The sequence below is a fragment of the Panthera pardus genome, unplaced genomic scaffold (genome assembly GCF_024362965.1).
Source record: "Panthera pardus isolate Hobbes unplaced genomic scaffold, ASM2436296v1 HiC_scaffold_22, whole genome shotgun sequence".
NCBI lineage: Eukaryota > Metazoa > Chordata > Mammalia > Carnivora > Felidae > Panthera > Panthera pardus.
In genome coordinates this window covers 51991223-52013327 of record NW_026526788.1, presented here as the reverse complement: position 1 = coordinate 52013327, position 22105 = coordinate 51991223, and the positions used below count along the sequence as shown (strand labels likewise).

Genomic DNA, 22105 nt, shown 5'->3' with positions numbered 1-22105 from the left:
CAGTTTCAGGTGTACAGGACAGTGATTCAACAATTCCATACATTACTCAGTGTCAAGTGTACTCTTAATCCCCTTCACCTATTTCACCCATCCCTCCACCAACCTCTCTTTGGTAACCATCAGTTTGTTCTCCATAGCTAAGAGTCTGTTTCTTTGTTTGTCTCTTTTTTTCTTGGTTTGCTTGTTTTGTTTCTTAAATTTCACATATGAATGAAATCATATGGTATTTTTCTTTCTCTGATTGGCTTATTTCACTTAGCATTATACTCTCTAGCTCCATTCATATTGTTGCGTATGACAAGTTTTCATCCCTTTTTATGGCCGAATAATATTCCATCGTATATATATACCACTTCTTCTTTATCCATTCGTCTAGCAGTGGATACTTAGGCTGCTTCCATAATTCAGCTATTGTAAATAATGCTGGTATAAACATAGGGGTGTGTATGTCTTTTTAAATTAGTGTTTTCATATTCCTTGGGTAAATATTCAATAGTGGAATTACTGGATCATATGGCAATTCTGTTTTTAAATTTTTTGAGGAATCTCCATACTGTTTTTCACAGTGACTGTAGCACTTTGTATTCCCATCAACAGTGCATGAGTGTTCCTTTTTTCCCCATGTCCTTGCCAAGACTTGTTGTCTTTTGTTTTTTATTTTATTATTTTTTAAAGTTTTTATTTAAATTCTAGTTAGCATACAGTATAATATTGGTTTCAGGTGTAGTGTTTTTTATTTTAGCCATTCTGATAGGTGTGATATCTCGTTGTGGTTTTGATTTGCATTTTCCTGCTGATGAGTGATGTTGGCACTTTTTCATGTACCTGTTAGTCATCTATCTGTATGTCATCTTTGGAGTAACGTGCTCATGTCTTCTGCTGATTTTTAAACTGGGTTATTTGTTTTTTGGGGTTGAGTTTTGTAAGTTCTTCATATATTTTGGATACTAATCCTTTATCGGATATATCATTTGCAAATATCTTCTCCCATTCAGTAAGTTGTCTTTTAGTTTTGTTGATTGTTTCCTTTGCTGTGCAAAGCTTTTTACTTTGATGTAGTTCCAATATTTTATTTTTGCTTTTGTTTCCCTTGCCTCAGAATACATATCTAGAAAAAACTTGCAAAAGTAGATGTCAGAGAATTACTGCCTATGTTCTCTTCTAGGATTTGTATGGTTTTGGGTCTTATATTTAGGTCTTTAATCCATTTTGAGTTTATTTTTGGGTACGGTGTAAGAAAGTGGTCCAGTTTCATTCTTTTGAATGTAGTGTCCTATTTTCCCAACACCATTTGTTGAAGAGACTGTCTTTTTCTCATTGCATATTCTTGTCTCCTTTGTCGAAGATTAACTGACCATATAATTGTGGGTTTATTTCTGGGTCTCTATTCTGTTCTGTTGATCTATGTGTCTATTTGTGTGCCAGTATCATACTGTTTTGAACAGCTTTGTAGTATATCTTGAAATTTGGGATTGTGTATATCTGGTTTTGTCTTTTTCAAGATTGCTTTGGCTATTTGGGGTCTTTTGTGGTTCCATTCAAATTTTAGGATTATTTGTTCTAGTTCTGTGAAAAATGCTGTTAGTATTTTGATAGGGATTGCATTAAATATGTAGATTGCTTTGGGTTGTATAGACATTTTAATAATATTTGTTCTTCAATTCCATGAGCATGGAATATCTTTCCATTTGTGTCATCTTCAATTTCTTATATCAGGGTATTATAGTTTTCAGATTACAGGTCTTTTACCTCCTTGGATGAGATTATTACTAGGTATTTTATTATTTTTGGTACAATTGTAAATGGAACTGTTTTCTTAATTTCTCTTTCCATGACTTCATTATTAGTGCATAGAAATGTAATGGATTTCTGAGGCACCTGGGTGGCTCAGTCGATTAAGTGTCTGACCGTTGATCTCAGCTCAGGGTCGTGATCAAGCCCCTCAGTTCAAGCCCCATGTCAGGCTCTGTGCTGGGCACGAAGCCTACTTAAAAAAAATGCAATGGATTTCTGTATATTGTTTTTTTTATCCTGTGACCTTACTGAATCCATTTGTCAGTTCTAGTAGTTTTTGGTGGAGTTTTTAGAGTTTTCTATCTATAGTATCATGTCATCTGCAAATTGTGAAAGTTTTACTTCTTCCTTAGCAATTTGGATGTTGTTTATTTCTTTTTCTTGTCTGATTGTTGTGGTTAGGACTTCCAGTATTATGTTGAATAAAAGTGTTGAGAAGACATCCTTGTCTTGTTCCTTATCTTAGGGGAAACTCTCAATTTTTCACCAGTGTGAGTATGATGTTAACTGTGGGTTTTCATATATGGCCTTTATTATGTTGAGGTATGTTCTCTCTAAACCTACTTTGTTGAGGGTTTTAATCATGAATGGTATTTCTTGTCTTTTTGATAATAGCCATTCTCATGGGTGTGAAGTGATATTTCATTGTGATTTTGATTTCCATTTCCCTGAAGGTTAGTGATATTGAGCATCTTTCCATGTGCCTTCTGATTTCCTAAAAAAAATTTATGCTGTGATATTATTAAAAATACAATTTTGGGGGCGCCTGGGTGGCGCAGTCGGTTAAGCGTCCGACTTCAGCCAGGTCACGATCTCACAGTCCGTGAGTTCGAGCCCCGCGTCAGGCTCTGGGCTGATGGCTCAGAGCCTGGAGCCTGTTTCCGATTCTGTGTCTCCCTCTCTCTCTGTCCCTCCCCCGTTCATGCTCTGTCTCTCTCTGTCCCAAAAATAAATAAACGTTGAAAAAAAAAATTTAAAAAAAAAATACAATTTTGGGGATAGCTGAAAGGCTCAGTTGGTGAAGTGTACAATTCTTGATCTCAGAGTTGTGGGTTTGAGTCCCATGTTGGGTATAGAGATTACTTAAAAATCTTTTTGGGGCACCTGGGTGGCTCAGTCGGTTGAGTGTCCAACTTCAGCTCAGGTTACCATGTAGCGTTTGTGGGTTTGAGCCCCACATCAGGCTGTTTCCTTGCTGACAGCTCAGAGTCTGGAGCCTGCTGTAGATTCTGTGTCTCTCTCTCTGACCTTTCCTGCTTGCGCTCTGTCTCTCAAAAAATAAAACGTTAAAAAAATGAAATCTTAAAAAACAATTCTTGTATGTTTTCATGTAGTATGAAAAAATTTTACATTAGTATATTTTATTTAAGAACAGTTTTAGATTTACAGAAAAATTCAGCATATGGTACAAAACAGTTCTACCCCACCCACCTAGTTTCCCTTATTATTAACAGCTTGCATTAGTTTGTTACATTTGTTACAGTGAATTAAGCAATAGTGATACATTATTGTTAACTAAATCTGTAATTTACATTAAGGTTCATTCTTTGTGTTATGCAATTCTACGGATTTGGAGTAATGTATAATATCATGTAGTTACTATTAACAGTGCATATAGAATATTTTCACTGCCTTAAAATACTTGTACTTCACCTGTTTGTTATCCTTACCTGCTACCTCCTGCTACAACCCCTGGAAACAACTGATTTTTAAATTTTGTCTCCATAGTTTTGTCTTTTCCAGAATGCTGTGTAGTTGAAATCACACAGCTTTTCCAGACTAGTTTTTTACTTCGCAATGTGCATTTAGGGTTCCTCCATGTCTTTTTTGTGGCTTTATAGCTCATTTCCCTCTCCTTGCTGGATAATAATCCACCGTATGCAGGTACCACAGATTATCCCTTCAACTCGAAGGATATCTTGGCTGTTTCCAGTGTTTGACAAATATGAATAAGCTGCTATAAACACTTGTACGCAGGTTTTTGTGTGGACATGTTTTCAATTCATGTGAGTAAATAGCCATGAGTGTGACTGTTGGATGACGTGGGAAAACGGTTGAGCTTTGTCACAAACTACCTAACCTCCCAAATAACTATACCATTTTGCATTTCTACCAGAATAAGTGAGAGTTCCTCTTGTTCCACGTTTTTACCAGCACTTGATAACTGTCAGTGTTTTGGATTTTAATCATCCTGAAGGTGTGTAGTGATATCTCATTGTTATTTTAATTTGTAATTCCCTGATATATATATGCCATCTGTATGTTTTCTTTAGTGAGGGGTATGTTCAGATCTTTTGCCCAATTTTAATTGAGTTGTTCTCTTATCATTGAGTTATAAGAGTTATTTGTGTTTTTTTGATACAAGTCCTTTATCAGATATGAGAAAAAATATTTTCTCCCATTTGTTGTATTTTAATGGTTAAATTTTTCATGTTTAAATTTTTGTTCCATCTGGAGTTTATTTTGGTAAAGGGAATTTCCAGATGGCTACCAGTTGTTCCAAGACCATATCCTGATTAATCCATCTTCATTTTTACTGATTTACATGCTACCTTTTTCATATACAAAATACCCATTTATATTTGGGTCTGTTTCAGGACTTCTGGTCTTTCCAATGTTTTGTTCATTTATATGACAGAACCTAAGGTTTAAATGTTCCCTTTTTCATATATTTGAGTATATGATGCTGGAATGTCAATACTACTCTCCTTTCTCAGAATTTTTCTCAAGACACTGTGTCTATGTCCCTTTCTTCCCATCTGTCAAGTTCATATTTATATTCCAGGATCCACCTTTAAGAAGCTCCACTTCCTTGCTATCTCTGTAACTCTTGTCATTACACTTTTTACTCTGTATTGGGATTTATGTTTTCCTTTCTGTCCTCTCTACTAGACTGTGAGTTCTATGAGGGTAGAGGAAATGTAACCCGGGGTAATTAACTTAAAATTAACAATATCCAAAACAGGGTTACCTCAGTTACCTCAGTTGTAGTATAAGTTATGATATAAAAACAGTATATTTGGGTTCTTATGAAGATTAAATGAGTTAATACTCATATCTAGATCAGTGCCTGGCATATAGTAAGCAATAAATGTTGGATACTACAATAGTCGTCAGTATTATTAATTCTTTATTTTTTAAAATTTATATCCAAGTTAGCATATAGTGCAACAATGATTTCAGGAGTGGATTCCATAATGCATCTTACCCATTTAGCCCATCCCCCTCCCACAACCCCTCCAGTAATCCTCTGTTCTCCATATTTGAGAGTCTCTTATGTTTTGTCCACCTCCCTGTTTTTATATTATTTTTGCTTCCCTTCCCTTGTGTTCATTTGTTCTGTGTCTTAAAGTCCTCATCTGAATGAAGTCATATGATATTTGTCTTTCTCTGATTGACTAATTTCGCTTAATAATATACTCTAGTTCCATCCACATACTTGCAAATGGCAAGATTTCATTCATTTTGGTTGCTGAGTAATACTTCATTGTGTGTGTGTGTGTGTGTGTGTGTGTGTATATATATATATATATATATATATATATATATATATATATATACCGCATCTTTAAAAAAAAAATTTTTTTTTAACATTTATTTATTTTTGAGACAGAGAGAGACAGAGCATGAACGGGGGAGGGTCAGAGAGAGAGGGAGACACAGAATCTGAAACAGGCTCCAGGCTCTGAGCTGTCAGCACAGACCCCGACGCCGGGCTCGAACTCATGGACCGCGCGATCATGACCCGAGCTGAAGTCGGCCACTCAACCGACTGAGCCACCCAGGCGCCCCTATACCGCATCTTTATCCCTTCATCCATCAATGGACATTTGGGCTCTTTCCATACTTTGTTTACTGTTGATAGTGCTGCTATAAACATTGGGGTGCATGTGACCCTTTGAAACAGCATACCTGTATCCTTTGGATAAATACCTAATAGTGCAATTGCTGGGTCACAGGGTAGTTCTATTTTTAGTTATTTGAGGAAACTCCATACTGTTTTCCAGAGTGGCTGCACCAGTTTGCATTCCCACCAACAATGCAAAAGAGATCCTCTTTCTCTGCATCCTCACCAACATCTGTCATTGCCTGAGTTGTTAATGTTAGCCATTCTGACAGGTGTAAGGTGGTATCTCATTGTGGTTTTGATTTGTATTTCCCTGACAATGACTGATGTTGAGCATTTTTTCATGTGTCTGTGAGCCATCTGGATGTCTTCTTTGGAGAAGTATCTATTCATGTCTTTTGCCCATTTCTTCACTGGATTATTTGTTTTTTGGGTGTTGAGTTTGATAAGCTCTTTATAGATTTTGGATACCAACCCTTTATCTGATATGTTGTTTGCAAGTATCTTCTCCCATTCCATTGGTTGCCTTTTAGTTTTGCTGATTGTTTCCTTTGCTGTGCAGAAACTTTTTATTTTGATTAAGTCCCAATTGTTCATTTTTGCTTTTGTTTCCCTTGTCTCCAGAGACGTGTTGAGTAAGAAGTTGCTGCGGCCAAGGTCAAAGAGGTTTTTGCCTGTTTTCTCCTCGAGGATTTTGATGGCTTCCTGTCTTACATTTAGGTCTTTCATCCATTTTTGAGTTTGTTTTTGGTGTATGGTATAAGAAAGTGATCCAGGTTCATTTTTCGGCATGTCGCTCTCCAGTTTTCCCAGCACCACTTGCTGAAGAGACTCTCTTTATTCCACTGGATATTCTTCCCTGCCTTGTCAAATATTAGTTCGCCATACATTTGTGGGTCCATTTCTGGGTTCTCTATTCTGTTCCATTGATCTGAGTGTCTGTTTTTGTGCCATAGTATTATTAATTCTGAATTTCCTGTGCCTAGATACTAAGTTTTCAAGAAATATTGACTCAACGAGTGAATGAATACATAAATACAAGAAATGAGTAGTTAAGCCTTTGGGATATGTTAATTCCCTGCTTTAATAAGTTCTATCCATTTTTATGGGCTGATAACTTTGAGTCAAAACACACTCATTGTGTACATTGCTGGACAAAACTAGCTGCAAAATGTTCTATCAAGAATTAATCTTATGGGATGCAAAATCAGCCCAATAAGCATTTATTGAATACCCAAGGAAGAACCACTTGAGGGAGATGTAAAATTACTTCTCAAAAAACAATCACATCAATCTTTAGAAAGAAGAAACTATTGTCATACAGCTCAAATATTATCTTCAAAAAGAAACAAAGTCCTATTTGATTTTCAGTACTGTCCTCAATGGCAAAATTTAATTCTTAATTACTTCAAACATAATGTAACGACAGGGGTGCCTGGGTAGCTCAGTCAGTTAAGTGCCCGACTTTGGCTCAGGTCATGATCTCAACATTTGTGACTTTGAGCCCTGCATTGGACTCCATGTTGACAGTGCAGAGCCTGTTTGAGATTCTCTCCCTCCCTCCCTGCCCCTTCCCCTTATGTGCTTGCTCTCTCTCAAAACACATAAACTAAAAACAAAACAAAAAAACCCAATGTAGCTACATAGTTAGAAAAAAAAGTATAAAAGGTAACAGTAAAGACTCTCTCTCCACCTCAGCCTGAATCCTCTCAGTTCTCAAATCTTCTATAGACTCGTTTTCTAATGTGTCCTTCCAAAGATTTTTTTAAAGGAATAAGCAAATGTTTATATAATTTTCCCATCCCATTTCCTCCTAGTGGTAATATATTATAAGCACTGTTCTACATCTTTTAAAAATATATATACATTAGAACTATCTTCATATCAGTAGGTAAACAGCTTTCATTCTTTTTTATAGCTCTGTAGTATTCCATTATGGATGTTCCCTAATTTATTCAACCGATTCCATACTTAGACATTTGATTCCATTCTCATTATTAAATATACCATGAACAACAAATAACTTCATAGACATATTGCTGTACTTAGGTGCAAATATATCTTAAGATAAACTCCTGGAATTGGAACCACTGAGTCAATGAATACATATATTTGTAATCTTAACAGATACTAATTGCCTTCCATAACAATTTTTATAGCCTAGCCAGAATATATGAAAATGGCTCATTTATCATCCTGGATGTTATGCTGTTAAATCACTTATGGACCTTTCTGTGAATCAAATATATCAGGATTGTTTCCTTGTGGTAGGGGTGGGGCAGAGTGTCAGAGATTGACTAGGAGGGGCACAAAGAGGGGCGTTGGGTACATTGCCAACTTACTGTCTCAGTTGCAAATCCACCCTTCTTTGCCCAACTTTGTGACTCTGAAACTGGATCCTGTAAACATTTTTCCTTTGGAACATTAGGCTTTTTCAACAGAAGGCACAGGAGTGACAGCACAAGGCTATTGTGTCAGGAAGACTCCTTCCTTCTAGATTCCAGCCTCCATTATGACCTTTTAAGCATTGGAGCTCAGCAGCCTGTACATGTCTAGTTGCGTCCTCCGGCCTCTCTATCCCCACCAACTCAGCTTCTCCACACCAGTTCCCACCTGCCCTCTGGCAAGTTCCTCTGAAACAACTGTGGTAGCCGCACCCTTTTCAAAGTGTCTGAATCTCAGCCTTTTAGGAAAAGAGACATTCTCTAATTTCTGGTTCCCTTATTTTCTACCCTCCTTCAGCTTAGAAGCAGTAGCTGTTTTGCCCCTGCTACTTTTCTTTAAAGTTGTCTTCATTTACTTCGTATCAGCTAACAATTTCTTATATTACATTTTTCTTGTTCAAATAGCTGATGTGATTTCTGTCTGTACCCTGGCTGATGTGTTACATGTGATCATCTTGCAAAAATTCGACTTCTAGTTAAAAATTGTGCACTTTTGTAGGTCTAATTTTTGGTATACAATTATCTGAATTGGTAAATACACAGATACATACAAATACACTGATAAATGTGTATTACTGAAGGATCATGAACATATTACCTCTTAGTTCCTGTTATAGATCGTTTCTTGCTAATTTTAAGCTAGAGACAGTCCATATTTAAACGGCATTTTTTTTTTTTATAAATTTTTTTTAACGTTTATTTATTTTTGAGACAGAGACAGACAGAGCATGAACGGGGGAGGGTCACAGAGAGAGGGAGACACAGAATCTGAAACAGGCTCCAGGCTCTGAGCTGTCAGCACAGAGCCCGACGCGGGGCTCGAACCCACAGACCATGAGATCATGACCTGAGCCGAAGTCGGACACTTAACCGACCAAGCCACCCAGGCGCCCCAACAGGTCACATTTTCTAAGGGTTCAAAGTATTCCACAGTTGTCTTAGATTATACTCTTAAAAATTAAATATCTCAAAGTAGGCTTATTCTCCATTTTACCCCAGGACTTGAGAATGTCTGGAGCATAGAGGAATTCAACAAACACCTGGTTAAGTGTAGTATATATTGCAGACATACGGTAACCTTAGCAGGCTGTTATCAGGAAGAGGCTTAAATCCACATGGGGTTGACCAGAATGACAGCCTAACCTCTGCTGCCTGTCCAAAGCTTCTACAGACATTCAGTTGCAAACCCTTTCTCTCTTCCCTTTGCTCGGAATCTTTGTTCCAGGAAGGCAGTTAAACAAGACATTTTATCACTCTGCCATTTCTAATGGGTGTATAGGGTGGCAGGTCAGAGAAGAGGCAACCCTGAGATCCCAGGAGACCAAAGGAAGGTTATGGGCAAACCAACCTCTACTTAAATTGGCACAGATTGTTGCTCTGTATATCAAACTGTTGTAGAATGTTACCTCACTTAATTCTAATAACCAGGGATAGGTTTTATGATCTTAAAGTAACTTGCCACACAAATATCAGAATATGTATCTGGGACTGTCTGTCGTTTCTCTTTTGCTAGTCTCTCAGATGGGGGCAATGAAATAACCTAGGGAAAAAAATCTCCATGGATGGAAGGGCCTTTATTTGATGTACTCATTCTAGAAGATTCTAACCTTCAGAAACTTAAATTCTTAGTATCTCAGAGGAAGCAACTTTTTTAACGTATCCCCAGCCCACTTGAATACACTTTAAGATACCCTGCAGCATGAGACCACCCACAGTTCCTGTGTGGTTGCTTGTCTAATCATAGTGCAAGTGGCTGAGGGGGTATATATTTTAAAAATCAGAATGTAGTTGGAATTTGGGCTAGCTTACTTGCAAAATTAAGACAATTCCTCTTCAGTTTTTAAAAATTCAGATTATTTTTACTAAAAGTCTCACTGACATCTTGGTAACTAGGATTAAAAAACAACAACTATATAGGTGCAGAATTAACATTTTTGGAGTTGTGCAACAAAGTACACCTAGAGAACATAAAAATTCTTTATTTAACCTAATCCAGCCAGTATTGAGATAGTCTGCTATATTAAAAACAAGACGTTTAAAAAAATTACAGCACAGTTAGCAAGGCAGTGACTAATTAAGTCACCAAGTTTAATTTTATATTCTTCACAGTCATTTGATAATCATGTAATGAGGAACAATATTTTCGGCCACTTTGGAGATAAGTTAACTTCTGCAAAGAAGAGAATTCTACTAGTTGTCACTGAATTTTATAAAAGAGGTTTAAAACATTAAAGTTTATAGAAATAACACAGTAAAGCAATGTGAAATTAAACAGGAAAACACAAAATATACCCACCCATCCCCAAAGTCTGTGACATCCCGTTAATCTGTCCCCTAACACCATTCTCTTACCTCTCCTTTCCCTTTTCATAGAGCACGAACAGACTAACAATTAAGAAACAGCTACTGCTCTGTAGGGGCTATTTCGAGCCTAAAGTGCCTCTATTCCTTTAATTTCTCAGTTAATCCTAGAAATGGTCTTCTGAGATAGAAGTATTACTTGGATTTCAGAGATGAAGAAAACTGTAGCTGAGAGAAAGCTACTTGGCCAAGGTATACATCCAGTTATTAAAAGCAGAATCAGAATTGGAACCCAGGTCCATCTAACTTTAGTCAGCCCATGCTCTTCTATTGTTCATGGTGGTGCAAGCCACCTTTCTGAAGACTGGTACACAGAACTTTCTGAGCGAAGGTTTTTGGGATTTAAAAGTCTTCAATTCCAGGGCTAGAGGCCACTCTGGTCCCCAGGCACTTGCAATTCCCTCCCCATAGCTCTAGAAAACCCTCCCTGCTGCCCCCAAAGGATTAGAGTTGTTTCCTTGGCCCTCAAGAACCCTGATGCCAATAAACACAAAAGCAGCTACTTCCCGCCCCCCCCCCCCCCCCCCCCCGATCTTGGGCATGAAAGTAGTAACTGGGGAACAGTGTGCTTGTATAATTTTATTAAAGGTTGCCTAAAAGCTGTTCTATATAACAAAATTATGCAGGAAATATCTACTATGTCTTTTTATATTGAAAATTAAAGAAAAGCCAATATATTTTATAATTACAGCAATATAATCTAAGTTATTTTTATATATACTCATAGATTTTATATTTCCCCTTTACAACTGCAGCAGTGTTCTTAATAAGGCTCACTGTCAGTCAAATATTCCCTTCCTCCCAAAATAATTACAACTCTGAATGTTCAACAGTCATTCACATAAACTTTATAAGACAGGATTAAGACATTCATACTATAGAAAGGTACCAGTCTTAAATTACTAAAGTTAACATACATTATTGCAATCTAACATAGCTCAATCTATATTTGCTACACTCCTAAAGAGAAGTGGCCATGTATCAGTAAGGGAAACGTTTATTATTGTCATGCATTATATACTGTGAACAAGAAAATAAATAGGGTTTTTGGAACTATCTTTTAAAAATTTTAGTTAATGAAAATAACTGCAAGACCATTCAGATTGAACAACATTAAAAGGGCCACTATTAAAAATGGCTTAAAATAAATAATTGCTTTTTTAAAAATGAACATAAAAACTAGTTAAACAGTGATTAAGGTGCTAGCCTCATCAACACGACAAGCAATTAAAATCTAAAAACATTAGTATTGGGTTTAATAAATGGACTTAAGCCAAAAAACAATAACCTCAATATTTACTCAAGACTTCTTGTTTTCATAATGATCTTCTTGCTGACTGATATAAAAACAAAGAGCTCAAGTAAACCTCACCTTGGTTTACTCACTGCTGGTTTTCTATCTGTTGAAACTAGATGGTAAACTGCATAAAAGCAGAAACCAAATCTGTCTTGCTCACCACTGTATCCCACAGCACTTTGTACAATGCCTGGGCAAATAGGAGGTGATCAACAAATACCTGAATAACTGAATCAATGAAAGAGAAGAGCAAAATAACTTTATTGATTTTTTTTTGCAAACCGTTCTCTGTGCTCAAACTACTATAAACTGGCAGCTCTAATTTCTAGAAATATGGATTTAAAAACTGTACTCCAGTGATTGAAGGACCTGATGACTCTCTCCCTTTCTCTCTCTTACATGCACGCACGCGCGCACACACACACACACACACACACACACACACACACACACACACGACTACATGAGTCAAAATTACATTATGAGCTATGAGATGTCGACATTATATAAATAAAATTTAATAGTGAAAAAGTGATTTGGAAGCCCTGTGAATTTTTACCCTACACATTTTGGAGGACGTCACATGGGTTAAGAAAAACACAACAAAATTGCATTTGTTCAGATAATCATTTGAATGTTTACATACATTTTTGGTTTGTTATTTTTTATAACTAATTTACATTTCCTCATATTAACATATATTCCTGTTTAGCATGTAATCAAATTATGCCAGTGAGAAAAATCCTCATAGTACCTTCATTGAGTTGCTGATTCTAAGAAAACACTGAACATGAACATGTACAAAAGAGGCATCTGAATAAAACAGCATGTGCATTTTTAAATATTTGCACAGTTTGATCTTTACATTTCTGTCTGGAGAAAATATGAACAAAACCCAGGTCTACCATGCTAAGATAATGGTTCAGATGACTGCCATAAAAGAAGTACATACAAAACAATGAAAACAAATCACAACCTTAGGTTCCGTGATTACTGAGAGGATTTCCCCTGCCCTAAGTGCTTTATTCTATTTCTTAAAAATATGAGCAGCAGCTTATCATAAGTCTCCACTACTGTGCATTAATGATGGAATCAACAACACAACAGACTCATAAGGATGATAGGACTGCAGAACAACTAGAAGTCACAGTTTTATGCTTCTTCTTGCTCTGGATAATTTAGAATTTTGCGGTGTGCCTGACGTAAATATTGCTGTTGTTTGAAGTAAACCTTGAATGCTCCTTTTATGGCAACAAAAGCAATTCCACCCTAAAATAAAAATAAAAAGCTTTTTATAATGCAGATTTAGAGAAACATAATAACATAATTTTACTTAGATCAGAAAAGACATAGCCATTGCTGCTAATTCAGATGAACGCAAATGAGACAGTTCTCTTTTCTACTTCGGGGGTAAGACAGGCAGGATCACTACACCCAACAGAGATACCTTCCCTGTTTTTTTTTTTTTTAATATTTTTTTATTTTGAGAGCAAGAGAGAAAATCAAGCAGCCTCTGTGCTGCCAGTGCAGAGCCTGATGTGGGCTTGATCCTACGAACCGTGAGATCATGACCTGAGCCGAAATCAAGAGTCGGAGACGCTCAAATGACTGACCCACTCAGGTGCCCCCTTCCCTGTTCTCCTATTGAGGTAATCTTCTCTCCACTTAGCTTGACGTCCATTCTGATATAGCAGGGAGAAGGCTTGGGCACATGTGCAGGCTGCTATCAGAAAAGGGAAGTGGGAGGAATAACAATGATAGCAAACAATACAAGGGCGTATTATGTGCTAGCACTTCAAATGAACTATTTAATCCACCACATAACCTTGATGTAGCTACCAATATGATCTTCATTTTACAGGCACAGAGAAGTGAAGAAATTTGATTTAGGTTTCTCAGCAAGGCAGTATCTGTGATAGGATATGAACCAGGCAGTCTGATCCTAGAGCTGAAGCTATTCACCAAAATCTTGTTGGCAAGGATGGGTGTGATAATTCATGCCTATTCTAGGAAAGACATCACCTGCAGCATAGTTCCGGAAGGCCAGAAGTAATGCAATGGATCTTCCCCTCTTTCTTGCTATTGGATAACAGTGGGGATCAAATAGAACTTCAAGGCACAGAAGCCACAGAATGAGTATTTATGAAGTCCCACTTTTTTTTTTTTTAAACACAGTTCCTTTTCTTTTGTATAGTCACGTGGAAAAAAAAAAAAGGTAGTATTAAAACCATCTTACCAAGATTGTCCTTTGTAAATTAGAGTTAACACTACTGAACATCAGTTTACCAACTATTGTTGCGATAGTAGGAAAGACAAGGGCTCCACACAAAATTCGGGTAGCAGAGACGTGATCTGCTAAAGGATTAGCCTCAGCTGGAATTCGAGGAACAGGACAACCAATCCCTGTTGGGGGGAAAAAAGAAATGGAGGTATTAGTGCTAATAAATCACAATAGCTAAAATATCTTCACATGTTAAGATTCTTCCACAAGGTTAACCTGGTGTGCTCATTATAACCACAATTCAGGGCCTTACCTGGAAATATACTGTTCAAAATTTGTAGTTTATTTGAGTATTTGCGCCATAGTCTAAGCACGTAGTCTTCCCAGCGAATCATCTTGCCTAATATCAGCATGACAGGAATAGTAGGAAGTCCAATTAAAAGGAATAAAGGATCAGCTCTTTCCATAACATCCAGACCTTCTTTATGGCCTACAACCTGTGAAACAAACAGCATTCACTAGAATAATTTCCTTATCTAATGAAAGGTTGCATGCTTGAGCTGAATTCATTTTAGAGGAAATGGTAAATTTTGAAATAAAAATACAAAAAGTTTTAAAAATAAATCAGAATCAGTCCTGATTTATTTATGTGTCTCTCATTCAAAGGAAAAAAACCTCCTTCATATTATATTGGAATAAAAGCTTTAAAAAATAGTGGGGTGCCTGGGTGGCTCAGTCGGTTAAGCATCCAACTTCAGCTCAGGTCATGATCTTGTGGTTTGAGGGTTTGAGCCCCATGTTGGGCTTCTTGCTGTCAATGTAGAGCCTGTTTTGGATGCTCTGCCTCCTCCCCTGCTCACTCTCTCTCTCTCAAAAATAAATATTGAAAAAAAAAAAATGGTTGAGGGCACATGCACCCCAATGTTCATAGCAGCACTATCAACAATAGCCAAAGTATGGAAAGAGCCCAATGTCCATTGATGAAGGGATAAATATGTGGTGTGTATATATATATATATATATGTATATATATATATATATATGTATATATATATATATATACATACAATGGAGTATTACTCGGCAATCGTAAAGAATGAAATCTTGCCATTTGCAACTATGTGGATGGAACTAAAGGGTATTGAAAGACAAGTATCATATGACTTCACTCATGAGGACTTTAAGATACAGATGAACACAAGGGACGGAGGGAGACAAAACATAAAAGACTCTTAAATATGGAGAACAAACAGAAGGTTACTGGAGGGGTTGTGGGAGGCAGGATGGGCTAAATGGGTAAGGGGCGTTAAGGAATCTACTCCTGAAATCATTGTTGCCCTGCTAATTTGGATGTAAATTAAAAAAAAAGGTTGACCCACATTGATTACACTTCAATAGAGGGAAGGGGATTTCTGGTTATTTTATTCCTTTTATTTGATATGGTTAGACTAGGCTATAATTCTAGGTCCTGTTTGTCCTCCAGCAGAGCATCTGTTTTTCTGCTCTTCCTACTAGGGTAAGCATAACCAAGGGGCAGAACCAGCCTTTAGGAGATGGCCCAAAAGCTCACTTCTCTTTGGTTCTTTCTCCATACTCAGTGATCTCTGGTATAGAGTGATTTTTCTGGCTGGCTAAATGCTTGTTCTACAGACCAAATTCTGCTAAAATTCAATTCTAAGATCTACATTTGAGTGACTGCAGTTTTTGCTACAGGTTCCAGTCATTTTTCTGACCTAGGAACCCTAGGGTATCCTAACTCTAGGGTAATGAAGCTAAAACAATCCTTTCCCTCTCATCTGGGTCTTAGGGTTATTTCTCCACTGGTTTAGATTCCAGAGGGCAAGAAGGATATGATTATTTTTTTAAAATGTTTATTTATTTTTGAGAGAGCGAGTGAGCACGAGGGAGGGGCAGAGAGAGAGAGAGGGAGAGAGAGAATCCCAAGCAAGGTCTGTGCTATTAGCTCAGAGCCCAGCTCAGGGTTTGAACCTATGAACCGTGAGATCATGACCTGAGCTGAAACCAAGAGTTGGTCACTCAAATGAGCCACCCAGGCACCCCAGGATATGATTCTTACTTGTGAATCTCCATACATTCCCCTCCCAGGAAAATTTTTACTCCATCTTGGCCTTATACTTCTCTCAACATCTCCATTTTATTGGTGAGCTTCTTAGTTTTAACTGGAGAACTTCCCTGAAAATTCTCTTTCAAACATCTCAAATGATCTTCCCTTTAGCCAAAGTCTCAATCGCTTCCAAATTAAACCTATTTCTCTAAAGGATTATTTTTGGCAGTTATGACAGAAGAGGACGATTTCAGAATCTTGGGCTTTTAGCCCACCCAGGTATCACAGTGAGGACAGCTTGCTAGGAAGACACTACTATAAAAACTCCAAATAGTTTTTCTGATCACACTTGAGGAGTAAGCCATGAAGAGAGGACTGGAAAGAAACTGTCTCTTTGAAAGTGAGGAGGTAAAAGGAAGGAAGGATAGGCAAGAAGGGAAGGAAAGAAAGAAGGCAGGGAAAACTAAAAGTGCCAGGTACACTCAGGAAACAAGCTCATGAAAAAGTAAATGGGATTTTTTTTTTTTTTTTCAAAAACGAGATGCTCTTCATGTCAACTATCAGCAAATTTTTTTACTACTACATAGCAAATTTTTCACTACTACAAGGACGTGTGAAATAAGGTCAAGCTGAGAATGGTAAGAACAAATTGAAATTCTAGACAACACACTCAATCCAGGTAAAAATATTTTATAAGTACATGGAGAACACCAAAATGGATGCTTTAAAATCTGAGCTAGGGATATAGTCCAGGTTTGTGCTTCATTATCTAACCACAGTGTAATATTAAAGGGCAGGAGGCCAGCCTCTTCTCAGTGGCCAAAAACCAGGTATAGGTATCTAATATTCTTCTGTGTCTCCTTGTAGAAACTTGACACCTTGTATGTGAAGGATGACTGTTCTGAGTTGCCCTAAAGTGAAAGAGTCTGGTTCACAATACAGTTGATCCTTGAACAACATGAGTTTTGTATATAACTGGTCCACTTATATATAACTTTTCTTGATTTGTCAGTGCCCCTAATCCCCATGTTGTTCAAGGGTACACCGTATTTCATAAACCCTAATCCCATACTAGGGACAAATGTGGATTAGCCCAGAGATTGTGTATTTACCTATGCTTTTTGAGGAATATTTCATTTTTATATCATTTTATTTTTTTTTCTTTTTTAATATTTATCTTGGAGAGAGAGAGAGCACAAGTGGGGGAGGTTCAGAAAGAGAGGTAGACACAGAATCTGAAGCAGGCTCCAGACTCTGAGCTGTCAGCACAGAGTCGGACAAGGGGCTTGAACCCACCAGCTGTGAGACCATGACCTGAGCCGAAGTCAGAGGCTAAACCAACTGAGCCACCCAGGCGCCCCTCGTTCTATTATTTTCAGTTTAATGATCACATATAAAGTTACAACTAAATGTGATTTAAATATTCTCAAAGTGCTAGCAAATAAATTCAGAAATCTGAAAAATCCCTTTTGTGGGTTATGCTATTTTTAAACTTTGGGGTTTAGAAATATAAAGCAGAGTGAATATTCAGGTAGAGACTATAGTAAGGCACAGTTTATTTCTCATGGGTAGTGGTAAAAACCTTACAACCAGGTATCTCAGAGTGAGGAAACAAAAAAGGAAATAGGGCAAACTGAGCAAAAGGCCCACTGCCCAATTTCTTATACCTAAAGTCGACAGAGATGCTTTATACTCAAGCTGGGCTCACCATGCACGCATACCTGCATGCATTCATTCAACTGAATACTGACTGTGTGCCAGAAATAGGCCTAGGTGTTGCGGATAAAATGGTGAGCTAAACAGATGTCTTTTGGAGAGGAGAGAGACAAATCAAACAAGCATGCAAATATAAATGCTAAAATGGAAACAATAGTATAACTATAGTATACCCCCTGCTACTATAATCAGACTCAAGGGCAGTAAATGAGGACTGAGTAAAGCAATGGGGCTGATTTAACTTTGGTCAAAACAAACCCAGCATACCTTGTGTATCATCAGGAACCTTCTGGTTTTATGCTCCAAGATTTCAAAACAGGTTATTTTTAAGACTTCAATTTGGGGGTGAGATTCAGGAACTATAGAATGTCTTCTCTAAGAATTTGTTATCTGTGTATAAAATAAAGGCCTAGGAATTGTAGGTTTAAAGAAAGGTTTGTTTCTCTGCTTGAGGCCTAAAAGCTAGTTCTTCATATCCAGGAGTTCACCAATGTTGAAAGGCTAAGAGTTTTAACCTGATCTTTTTTTTTCTTTCTAATTTTAGAGAGAAAGAAGAGTGCAAGTGGGGGGAAAGGGCAGAGGAAGAGAGAGACTTTAAAAATTATTTATTTATTTATTTATTTATTTACTTACTTACTTACTTACTTACAGAGAGAAAGAGACATGGGAAGGGCAGAGAGAGAGAGGGGGGCAGAAAGAAAGGGAGACAGAATCCCAAGCAGGCTCTGCACAGCTCAAACTCACAAACCATAAGTTCATGACCTGAGCTGAAACCAAGAGTCAGCTGCTTAACTGACTGAGCCACTCAGGTGTCTGAGAGAGAGACTCTAAAGCAGGTTCCATACTCAGTGCAGAGCCTAACAAGGGGCTCAATTCCATGGGATCATGACCTGAGCCAAAATCAAGAGTCGGATGCTCAACCGACTGAGCCACCCAGGCACCCCCTAATCTGATCTTTTAAATCACTTCCTTTTAGGACCCTACTTTTATTTTTTAAATTATTATTATTTTAAAATCTACCTTTTTTCCTAGGTTCATTCACTTATTTTGAGAGAGAGAGAGACAACAAGCATGGGGGAAGGGGCAGAGAGAGAAGGGAGAGAGAAAATTCTAAGCAGGCTCCCGCACTGTCAGTGCAGAGCCCAATGTGGGGCTCGATCCCACAAATTATGAGATCATGACCCAAGTAGAAACCAAGAGTCGGACGCTTAACTGACTGAAACACCCAAGTGCTCCTATGGCCCTACTTTTAAATGGGAGAATGAACAGTGATGAATTAAGAGGTTTTCTTAGTCAGACTTAAGGATAGTTAAGTGTAGTATATGAGTTAAGAACTGACAATGCTTATGGGGGTTATTTTTACACCAGAGGGAAAAATGGAACGAAAATGGACATGAAGGTGGTTGTTCCAGAGTAAAATGTTCCCACTGCCTGTGGAACAAAGTTTCACTTAAGAAGCCCTAGATTAGGGACAGGGGTCCTAATGCTTCTTCCTTACTGTGTGGTATTGGACACGTAAACTTGCCAAATCTGTAAGCTAGGAATAATTAATAGTATCTAGATCACACGATTGATGCAAGGTTTAAAAACATCAGTGCTGGAAGGTGTTTAGCCCAGTGCTGGGGGAAAAAAGTTACCTATCACATTGTCTTTTCTTTCTTCTTCTTTTTTTTTTTTTTTTTAACGTTTATTTATTTTTGAGACAGAGAGAGACAAAGCATGAACGGGGGAGGGTCAGAGAGAGGGAGACACAGAATCTGAAACAGGCTCCAGGCTCTGAGCTGTCAGCACAGAGCCTGATGCGGGGCTTGAACTCACGGACCGCGAGATCATGACCTGAGCCGAAGTCAGCCGCTTAACCGACTGAGCCACCCAGGCGCCCCTCACATTGTCTTTTCAATAAAAAGATAAATAGAAGGTCTCAAGTTCCTCACAACTAATTGGGATTGAACTTAAGACTGGCTCGTGGAGAAATAAATGGGAAAAGAATAGTGGTCTGATTCCTTAACCTAATATACTTGTACTTTAGAGTAGTCGGAGAACAAAAGGAAAAGAAAACCGTCAAGGGTTAAAAAGAAAACCCTAAATACTGCTGATGGTATAAGTGGGGCACATTCCCTAACAAATATGCTCAGAAAGGTAAAAGTCTTCCCAATACAATTAAATCATATGATACTACCTATCTACCGTCTGTAATCTACTGTAATCTCTCTCATTCAGGGTTTAAAAAAAAATCTTTCCAAGTGCCACAGTGTATATGAAGATTATTTCTAAGTGGTAACACAAAATATATGTATCATCATAATTTTAGTCTTTTTCTTTACCATCACCATTAACCAACATGTTCATTTTTGTCTCCTTGCTTGTATCTCCTCTACAGATCCAAATTATTGCCTTCAAAAGTCAGCTCCAGACTTACTTTCTATGAAACTTCAAACGATCTTTCATTGTACTGAATTAAAATACTGTTTATGTAGTCTTCTGTACTCTTCATATTTGTTTACATAATGTTATAACTGTTCTCCAGTTGTTCACTTACGTACACCTTGTCTTAGAACTATATTCCTTGGGCCTGGGAATCATTAACAAATTTCTTTTAAGATTGAGCGACGCTTGGAGTCTCTGGGTAGCTCAGTTGGTTAAGCGTCTGACTCTTGTACAGTTAGTGGCTTTAAGCCCCACATCGGGCTCCAAGCTGGCAGTGTGGAGCCTGCTTTGGATCCTCTCCCTCTCTCTCAAATTAAAAAAAAAAAGATTGAGTGAGCCTAAAATCTTTCCTCAAAAAGAGCCATCCTATTTCTTGTAGTCAATTAGGTATTAAGAGAAATCACTCAATCTCATGGGGCCTTAGTTTCCTCATCTGCAAAAAAATATACATATACATCCGTATTGTACATTCAATAATGTATATATTTGCTCTAAGTTTTTGTGTCTTCGTCAGTACTAGTGAATCACCTAAACCTCCCTGAACTAATGATGTACTCATTAATCAAAACTGGAGTTTTAATTTATTTTATTTAATTATTGCAGAGAATATAATCAAATAAACCTGCTACTACCTGACAGAACTAGTCATATAAAAAAAAACCCACGATATTTATGAAAGCCCTTTAAGTATTAGTCTCTGTGTATATGCTATAACAGGAATACCTAAGTGTAAGACAGTCTCTACTTTCAAGGAAATTACTTTTTAAAAAATATTTGAGAGAGAGAGAGCAAGAGAGAGTGTGAGTGGGTGCAAGCAGGGGAGGGAAGGAGAGCGGAGAGAGAGAATCCAGTGCAGAGCCCCACGTGGGGCTTGATCCCACAAACTGTGAGATCAAGACCTGAGCCAAAATCAAGAGTCGGACGCTTAACCAACTGAGCCACCCAGTACCCCTCAAGGAAATTACCTTCTAATAGGAAAAGCAAAGGGCTGAATATAGGAAAAATTAAATAACTTCAGTAATCTATATCAATATCACTTGGTCAGCACAAGATTTGCTGCCATTTAAAGAATGACAGTGGCAGGAGTTGTCTGGTTAGTTTCAGGAGGGAAAAGCAGCTGAACTAAGCCTGAAAGGAGTTCAGATTTGGAGAAGTAGAGAAGGGAATGGAGAGACAGGTATGAAGCAGGGAGGGTGGCAAAAGTCAAAGGACAGAGGTAAAAAACTAAACAGGAGCAAAAGGATAGGATGCAGGGGACAGCCCAATAGGCCTCAAAGTAGAATGAAGTAAGACTATGAAGGATTTGGCATAACAAATCAGGTCAAGGAAATAGAATCTTTTTTTTTTTTTTTTTTTTTTAACGTTTATTTATTTTTGAGACAGAGAGAGACAGAGCATGAACGGGGGAGGGTCAGAGAGAGAGGGAGACACAGAATCGGAAGCAGGCTCCAGGCTCTGGGCCATCATCAGCCCAGAGCCCGACGCGGGGCTCGAACCCACGGACCGTGAGATCGTGACCTGAGCCGAAGTCGGACGCTTAACCGACTGAGCCACCCAGGCGCCCCTAAATAGAATCTTTTTTAAGTCAGTGGTTCTTAATCTTTTTTTTTTTTTTTAATTTTTTTAAACATTTATTTATTTTTGAGACAGAGCATGAACAGGGGAGGGGCAGAGAGAGAGGGAGACACAGAATCTGAGACAGGCTCCAGGCTCCGAACAGTCAGCACAGAGCCCGACGCGGGGCTCGAACTCACGGACTGTGAGATCATGACCTGAGCCGAAGTCGGACGCTCAACTGACCGAGCCACCCAGGCGCCCCAGTGGTTCTTAATCTTTATCCATTACACTCATGACAAATGATGGTTTACTATATGTAATTCATTCTAGTGACTACATCCAGATTTTGGGGGTATCCTCAACGCTTCATGAAGAA

The 22105-nt window shown here is 37.9% G+C and overlaps 1 protein-coding gene across 1 annotated transcript in view; it reads right to left on the bottom strand.

The window, feature by feature from the left end:
- Window positions 1-11012: 11012 nt before the first annotated feature.
- Window positions 11013-22105, bottom strand: part of MARCHF5 (membrane associated ring-CH-type finger 5) — a 57087-nt gene continuing 45994 nt past the window's right edge. Inside the window, exons 4-6 of the mRNA XM_019445088.2 lie at window positions 14278-14461; window positions 13980-14146; window positions 11013-13012 (exon numbers count right to left, since the gene is read on the bottom strand). Of these exons, the coding sequence (XP_019300633.1) occupies window positions 12896-13012; window positions 13980-14146; window positions 14278-14461 (468 nt within the window). The 3' untranslated portion in view covers window positions 11013-12895. The remainder of the gene's footprint in view (window positions 13013-13979; window positions 14147-14277; window positions 14462-22105) is intronic.